This window comes from Coregonus lavaretus, assembly GCF_964263955.1.
Source record: "Coregonus lavaretus genome assembly, chromosome: 37".
Lineage (NCBI taxonomy): Eukaryota > Metazoa > Chordata > Actinopteri > Salmoniformes > Salmonidae > Coregonus > Coregonus lavaretus.
In genome coordinates, this window is record NC_140024.1 from 16317717 (window position 1) to 16326889 (window position 9173).

General features: G+C 40.7%; 1 protein-coding gene across 1 annotated transcript; it reads left to right on the forward strand.

The window, feature by feature from the left end:
* Positions 1–3106: 3106 nt before the first annotated feature.
* On the forward strand, positions 3107–6101 carry LOC311111619 (transcription factor Maf). The gene has a single exon (XM_084154391.1). It carries the CDS (start codon positions 3191–3193, stop codon positions 4163–4165), a length of 975 nt encoding a protein of 324 aa, XP_084010517.1. The 5' UTR covers positions 3107–3190; the 3' UTR covers positions 4166–6101.
* Positions 6102–9173: the final 3072 nt, after the last annotated feature.

Below are 9173 nucleotides of genomic sequence, written 5' to 3' on the forward strand. Positions count from 1 at the left end.
CTCAGTCTTAGGGATGAGATCATAGTCTTGGAGTTGGAGAGCGACAGAGAGACTATGATTATAGGCTTTTGTCACAGGCATGAAACAGCTATTTGTCAACGCTGTGTCAAAAGCGGAGACAAAGCTTCCCTCCAAATAGTCAGAGGTATGACGCCCTGTGGTGGATCTTACATGATCACTTTATCAATGGACAGTGTTATTATCACATTATTTACAGGCACGCATAATTAAATATTGTATCATTGCCACATTTTGTGATAATGCCCTAATACCAGACTTTTGACCTATAATTTAGGACATTTGCAAGGCTACACTTGGAGACTAAATGCAAAATACATACACCTAGCCTTCAGGGTAACAAGTGTCCATAGTTGATGTTGGGTGCTGTGAGTTACACTATACGTTTATCCTACTTTACAGGCTTGCATTTATTGGTTGGCCTATGAGTAGCCCAAACTGTAAACGCACAACAGACCTGTGGCAGTAGCCTAAGTAACCAGGCTGCGCTTAGACCAGGAAACTCTGGTCAAACATAACTTGGTATGTGAAAACAAAATCCCTCCTATTGCTGTCAAATATCCAATGTTGTTATGCTGCGTTCATAACCAATTGGGAAGGTGGTAATTACAATTGTGAAGTCCTAAATATGAGTTGGGTGTATTAATATAATAATTTAATATGCCATTTAGCAGACGCTTTTATCCAAAGCGACTTACAGTCATGTGTGCATACATTTTTATGTATGGGTGGTCCCAGGGATCGAACCCACTACCCTGGCGTTACAAGCGCCATGCTCTACCAATTGAGCTACAGAGGACCACATTGAGCTACAGAGGACGTATTCACGTTTTGATGGGAAATACCATCAAACACGGAGGTCATTAGGCTTGTGGTTGTTTTGCTATGTTTTGCCCATAAAAATTATATCCAGAGCTGATTTCACTTCTAAAAAAATGAAGATGCCAGCATGCTTGCGGTCATTTTTGTTGTTGTTGACAATGGACGTCAGAGAGGTGCATGTGGGAAACTCGGAGCACGGGGATGATAGGCCTATACGATTTTGGCTCTAGTAATTACCAGTTGGAGGGGCGTTGAAGGGGATTTTTCCCAGGTGTGCATTGTTAAAATAGTTGTAGGGAGGTAATTTGGCTGGATCGTGTCGTATAAGACTAAATATTAAAAACACAAATCCGTCGAATTTGTCATGTTGAAAGAGGACTCCGCAACTTGCATGCACGGCTCTGGTTCATCTGTGCAATTGACTTCAAAAAGTGAGTTGCGCATGACATGCAGTCCATTAAAACCAGAGGAAATGTCTGACCTCTGAACTGTCGAGATAAAGTGCTATAACAAGAGAGTGGTTTAATGTATGACTTTGGAGCAGGGCCCGTGGAATCACTGCTTTAGATAAGTTTTTTTTTGTTTTTATGTTTTTATAGCACTATAGTGCACGTAGGCTAATCTCCGCCTGGTTGGAACACAGTTCATTACTGAATAACTCCCATTTAACCACTGCTTTATAGCAGCCTATATGAGGGGATGATGATTTCATAGGACCACGTTCATTACTGAATTACTCCCATTTAACCACTGCTTTATAGCAGCCTATGTGAGGGGATGATGATTTCATAGGACCAAGTAGGAAGTACATGTTTACTTGTTTTATGTAACGAATGTTCTATATAATCTACTGCTGATGGAGTGGGGAATGTTGTAGCCTATATTTTCTCCCCCAAAAGGACTTGCAATTGACACGTGAGTCATGCGTAATTCACACCTTTGGCAATTCCCCTGTCAACATATCCATACTGTCGTTCTAAAACAAATTGACCATACCTTTACATACATTGAAGTATTATTCTTGCCAATAAATAGTCTCTTGCGAAATCGTCTAATTTTGCTACCGCTGTGAATGACTCGTTCAAATGAAGCGGTTTATTTTGGAGAACGGTGCTTCGATGTCTCCAAAAGGTGGCACTGTTGAGTTTTAGAACGGCAGAGGTAGGTCCGCTCTCTCCACAATCCTTTGTAATTTTCTTTCATAAAACTTCAGCACAGAATTATATTTATTCCTGTATTCTGTCACATTTAAATACTGTATGAACCAACGCTGTTGTTCATGTAACTAAGATGATTGTAAAGTATGATTATGCACTTTGGTTAGGCTACTGGTAGATTTGACCACTTCGAATTTCAAGTAACACAAACTGTGAAAACGTGTGCACAGCCATTCCCCCAATATTTGTATATCATAAATCATGAATACTATATTTTGACACTTTTGAAACTAATATAAATCAATGCACCATACAAAAGCGGTATTACGCATTTCTTTTACGATAACAACTAGTAATATATATTATTGCATCAATAACTTGATAAATGTTATATAATATTTTACATTTGGATATTAAAATGTTACCAGTACCACTTGAAACAACACTAAATCGAACCATAATGTGCACACAGCCTACTGTCCTTTCCCCACCATGGTCGCAGTGAGAGAATTTAATGATAATTGTTTAATCCAAATGGTAGAATAAATGTCCATTAAAATAATATATCTAAAATGGAGAGGCGAAAGAGTTAAGAGGTTGAGTTCCAGCTGACAGTCAGCTGATAGCCTTTGACAGTTGAGAAAAGTTTTGTTTCTGTCCTAATATGTTAATTAGCCTATAGATTGTGCGAGCCCATTGGCTCTTCGTCCGAGTCAATTTCCCATTTCCAACCTGACGTCAGGGCGGCTATAAAACTCTGCAATGCTTTTAAACTCATCTGCTGTGTGATCCTTCTAAAAAATCGCCTACAAGTCAGAGGCATTTTACGTGCGAGGCTACATTTACCCCTCTCCTTCGACATTTCACCCTCTCCGCTTTACGCAATGTAGGCCTATGCATGAAGAAACAGTAAAGTGTTAAATGTTAAAAATACAAATTCGCCGAATTTCTCATGCTGAAAGAGGACTCCGCAACTCGCGTGCACGGCTCTGGTGCGTCTGTGCAATAGACTCTGCAAAGGAAAACTATTCCTTTACAGTTGGGAACTCGTCGCTGCAAAAAGGACATTGAAAACCTATTTTTTCACTTTAAGACAAATACGCTTAAAAATCAAACTGGCTCACGTTCTTCCAACACAACCCAGTTTGACAGCTGCTCTTCACCCCCTTTGGAGGACTGTCGGCAGCAAGAGGATGGCATCAGAACTGGCAATGAGCAACTCCGACCTGCCCACCAGTCCCCTGGCCATGGAATATGTTAATGACTTCGATCTGATGAAGTTTGAAGTGAAAAAGGAGCCGGTGGAGCCCGATCGCAACATCAGCCAGTGCAGCCGCCTTATCGCCGGGGGATCCTTGTCTTCCACCCCGATGAGCACGCCTTGCAGCTCGGTGCCCCCTTCTCCAAGCTTCTCGTCGCCCAGTCCGGGGTCGGGGAGCGAACAGAAGGCACACTTGGAGGATTTCTACTGGATGTCCGGTTATCAACAGCAGTTGAATCCGGAGGCGCTGGGCTTCAGCCCCGAAGACGCAGTTGAGGCGCTGATCAACAGCAGTCACCAGCTCCAGTCCTTCGATGGCTATGCTAGAGGGCAGCAGTTTGCCAGCGGAGCCGGAGGAGGAGGCACCATGGCCGGGGAAGAGATGGGCTCTGCCGCCGCGGTGGTGTCCGCAGTTATCGCCGCCGCAGCAGCCCAAAACGGGGGTCCCCACCACCACCACCATCACCACCACAACGGCGGCCACCATCACCAATCACCCGGGGTCTCGTCCAACTGCAGCTCCGGAGGAAACCACCCACACATGGGACATTTAGACGACCGGTTTTCGGACGACCAGCTGGTGAGCATGTCGGTGCGGGAGCTCAACCGGCAGCTACGAGGAGTCAGCAAGGAAGAAGTAATCCGGCTGAAACAGAAGAGGAGGACCCTAAAGAACAGAGGCTATGCGCAGTCCTGCCGCTACAAGCGGGTCCAGCAGCGGCACGTCCTGGAGGGCGAGAAGACGCAGCTCGTCCAGCAAGTCGACCACCTCAAGGCGGAGATCTCCAGGCTGGCCCGGGAGAGGGACGCATACAAAGAAAAATACGAGAAGCTCATCAGCAACGGCTTCAGAGAAAATGGATCCAGCAGTGACAACAACCCTTCCTCCCCGGAGTTTTTCATGTGAGTCTTGACATTATCATGAAAACTGAGTTTGTCAGTTCCCTCATTAAAAAGTTTCCATTGTGATTTTTTTTTTGTAATGGGGTATACTAGCCCAATAAATCAAATTTGCAAACTTTTTTTTCGGTTTTGATTTTTTTGACAACAGGGGTTTGCTGAGTCTGTCAAATAACGGTTTTGAATTTTGGGTGGCTTGCAATAGAAAGATGGAACTTTGTCATAATTGTCCTTCATTTTGGAGTCCAAACTGAAACCTGACATCATCTTTTTTTTGCTGCCATACTTATTATTTTATGCATATTTTTGTCAAGCTCTTTTTCATCGTTGTTCATTTTACTTGCAGTGTTTTGAACTATCATTTATTATTTTTCGAAGTTATTTTAACTTTACAATATTGCTGTATACCATGTGTGCATGCAAGCACTAAGTATACCCCTTTGAAGTTCATCGACTTGCCTTTTTTCACCATTTGACAAATACCGGTCAAAAACTGCATCCATCTACAATAAGAAGACGTTTTTGGCCTTTTCCCTTTCTTTTTTTGTTCTGCCAAACTCGGAGGACTGCGAGTCTGCCATTTTACCCCACCTCATCTCATGCGTTACGCTTGCTATTTTGTGTTTAGCAACAAACAGACTATTACTCATAAGAAACAATATCCATTACTTTAAAAGAGATATGTTTTTGAACAGGCCTGCATGCTGGACATGTACGGTTTTTCTTTTCTTTTTGTGCTTGAAAATGTACTTTTATCGGATGACTTCAGCATGGCATTCATACTTGTTTTATGACCTGATCACTTTTTTGGGACAACAACAAAAAAGTGACAAGGACTCTTATACCACCCCCCTTCCCGTGCAAGTGCATTTCAACTGTGTTGAATGATGCGACTAAGCTCCCATTTCTATACAGTGAATGCCCTGACGCATTCCTGATAGAAGTTGGTCGGCGGGGATCCATGTTACAAGTGTGCAAAAAGGACCTCAACTATTCTAAAAGGAATCATCTATCCCTATATGGGACTAAACTGTATGTTGCTTAAAAGCAGTTTGTTTATTTAAAAGAAAATAAATGCCCCATCCTTGTGCATTTGACAATTCTGGAATGCTATGGATTATAATATAAGTATATATAGGCCTAGTTTTTATAATCTGTAAATCTAAAAGATAACATGGATGTGCTACAGGTTGACATTTAAAGAGGAATGTGATATAGATGGTTAGGATCATTTAGATGTAGGTTTCATAAAGTCCTGTGCACTAAATTGTTTTCCTGTCATTGGGTAGGAGAGGTTGGCACGGCTCCAATTTATACAATTAAACAGTATTGTTTCCATGCATAAGCAGCGCATTTTGCAGCATGTTCTTGCAGTTCAAGCAGTAGTTTGACAGCTGTAGTAGTGTTTGTCTTCGCCAACCACTCACTGTATTTTAAACCAAAGTATTAAATAAGGAGAAACTTCAGCCCTAAGTCAGCGTGAACCATGCATTTTGACAATGTATTCTGACGTATTTTGGACTGAATTGCACTAAAATGTAGTCTGCAATATATCACAGAATGGGAACTCTATGAAGCTAATAAAACAACGCAGATAGATAGCTTTTGGAATTGCTGGATAACTTAATTTTAATAGTTTGTTGTCAACCAGTACTACATTATTTTTGGCTCAAACAAACTCATTATTTACAAGGCAATAATATTATTATAATCAATAATGTCTGGACATTGTTAAATAGACAGGGATTGACACCCTGCTTGTACAAAATGGGGAGATACCATTCATCAATAAATCTTTAAGACATATGTTAATTCAACCTTCCTCTTATATATTTTGCTGTGCAAAATTATTTCACTCACTAACCATATTATGTGATGTTCATATGTGCTCGTTTTTTTCATTTCTTACAATTAAATGATATGCAATAAATGTATGTAATTGGCCTTTCATTAAGTTTCTCAGTTTTCTCTTGACATATACCTGCAGAGATAATGGTTGAATGTGGATTTCGCAAACGAAACCAGAGTAGTTCATGTTAATGGAAATTGAAACGAGGAGTAACATTTGGGGGATTGACTTGAGGTACGCTAAATGTGAATTGGTATCCAGCCGTTTTCGTCACATTTTCCTGAAGTTGTTCTAGTCTGTGGGATTTGTCTTCGCCTGTGCAGATGGAAGGAAGCATGACTCATGCCAGATAATCACGTTAGTAACAATTTGGTTGGCTAGGTTGCAGCACTGACTAATATTAGCCTCGTTCAAAACCTCAAACAACATCTTAAATGTGGAACACAATATAACTTTAAATGTATTTTTGTTAGAGATAAAATCTATTTGGAAGTTGATGCACCTTAACATATCTGTGAGCATCTTTACAGGTTAGTAGTAATATTATTACTACAAAGTTATTCATTTTTTATTTAAAAAGAAAGAAAGGTGTAAGATAGACAGCCTCATTACTAATTAGACTTTGTTTCACAGTTCAATATTTAATATATTTTTTAAAAAGTCCCTCAAATTGAATAAACAAAATTAAAGGTATAGTTGAGGTAAGAATCATCTTTATTTGCCATGGATCAAGCCTCCTGGGTATGTATTTACATTCCATAATTATTTTCAATATCAATCTATCATTCATGTCATTGTATGTAAAGCTTAGTTGGTACAATGCCAGTAGCATAAGTGTGTGCATTGTACATTATGATTACACATTTTATTCAAAGTTAAGTGATGCATTTCATCCTCAATTTGAGTGATTCATAACAAAAAGGTGAGCTTACTTTTTGTTGTGCTTTCATGCAAAACTAAATTATTTGGACATTTATGATTTTGGGAACATCTGGATTTGTTGTAGTTCCACATGTTAGTGGGGCAATGGAAATATGTCCTTGCATTTGTGTGTGTGTCTGTGTGTGTGTCTGTGTGTGTGTATGTGTGTGTGTCTGTGTTTGTGTGGGTGCACATGTCTATATCTGTGTGCCAAATCTGTGCCTGTGTGTGTGTGTGTGTGTATGTATTCTGCAACAGCCCAATTCCTATCTACCCCTCTTCACCATTCTCTCCTCCCCCCTTGCATTTGGCCTAGAACAGAGAACAGACCATGCTCCGAAAGACAGGGGTACACCCAGCAGGCGAACAGGGCTCTGTTGTGCATGAGACGGTGCCAGCACGGTGCATAATGAGTCACTGGGTAGGTGTGGGCAGATGAGGCACAGTAGAGCTTCTCCCAGCCCACTGTTGGGTTAGCGTTTACCTTATGACCTTTGAGACCTCTTCTGAGGATGGATCTTAATCTTAGTGTCCCCGGGGGGACAGTAACTGAAGATCCCTCTCCTCAATGTGTTTGTGACGTCAAACTGTCCAAGAGAATTGTGTAGGAGAATGAAGGAGGGAGTTTTGTTTTAGTGTTCTACAACAATTGGTTAATGAGAACAGAGATGTGACGGTGTGAACATGACAGCATTTTAGGGCTTCAATTCAATCTCACTTTATTTCTTTTTCTTTCGTTTTTAGCAGCACACCAATGCAGCAGTGTGCACATTAAGGCGAGAATGGAAAGTTTTGCGTGTGTCTGTATGTGCAAGTGTGTGCGTGCATGCATACTCTGAACATGGATGAGCATGGGTGAGGTCATCTTATCATAACATTTAAATCACCTTTATAGTGGTTGGTTTCTCGTTTCTCTTGATAAGGGGCAGTTCAACATTTACTGGGGTGGGAGATTGGTCCAAAATAGGGGACTGTTGTCTAATCTTTTCTTACTTTGGGGAGTGTTGTGTGATTTATTTATTGGGCACAGGGGAGAGTAGTGCATTTTTTCAGTGGTTTACATTCCCCATTTTGCAGGTTTTACTATATAATTTATTCCATATAGACACATTTCCTCATCTTCTTGCATGCGCCCCCCACCATCAAGGTGTTTTGGCGCTTCCCTTATGCACTACGCTTTTCTGCACGCTTACTATACAGTCAACTCTATCCTGCCCTCTATCCATAGTGACAATAGTGGTAGGTGGAGCGTTTGTCCAGATCTACAATAGGTTAACTAGCAATCATACAACACATTGAAATCTGCACCAATTTCCTACTGAAATCCACAAGAACATAGAGGAATAGCTGATAGGCAGTGGAGAGGCCAGGTGCATCATTGTGCATGAAAGAACAGTCAAGACATGAGACACGCAGCAAAAAAAGCTCCCCTGTTATTCTTGTTTAGGCCATACAGATGTAATTTACTATATAACAGATGCCCCTCTTCACATTTCTCAGAACAGTAAAAAAATAAATAGTGATTCATTTAATTCATATGAAACTATTATTTTTTAAATTATTATTTTTGAAGAATTGAATGATGTGCTTCGTCATTTTAGTAGTTGTGGTTTGGTTAAATAGCAGTGAATCGAATCATGGGAATCAAAAGAATAATTGGTGAATCGCAAACAACGAAAGGAAAACATTTAGCTGTAGGCTTCCTTTCGAATTGTGTTGCTGCAAAACTCATTTTGTAGATACTTTAAGTTGATTTGGACATTCATTTTATCGGGCATTGCAACTCAATAGATGCTATTAGTCAGCCTGAAATAAACACTTCTAAAAGTAAGATAGATACTGAGTGTACAAAACATTAGGTCCATGACATAGACTGACCTGGTGAAACGGGATGAAAGCTATGATCCCTTATTGATGTCATCTGTTAAATCCACTTCACTCAGTGTAGATGAAAGGGAGGAGACAGGTTAAAGAAGGATTTTAAAGCCTTGAGACAATTGAGACATGGATTGTGTATGTGTGCCATTCAGAGGGTAAATGGGCAAGATAAAATATTTTAGTGCCTTTGAACGGGGTATGGTAGTAGGTGCCAGGCACACCGGTTTGAGTGTGTCAAGAACTGCAACGCTGCTGGGTTTTTCACGCTCAACAGTTTCCCATGTGTATCAAGAATGGTCCACCACCCAAAGGACATCCAGCCAACTTGACACAACTGTGCGAAGCATTGGAGTCAACATGGGCCAGC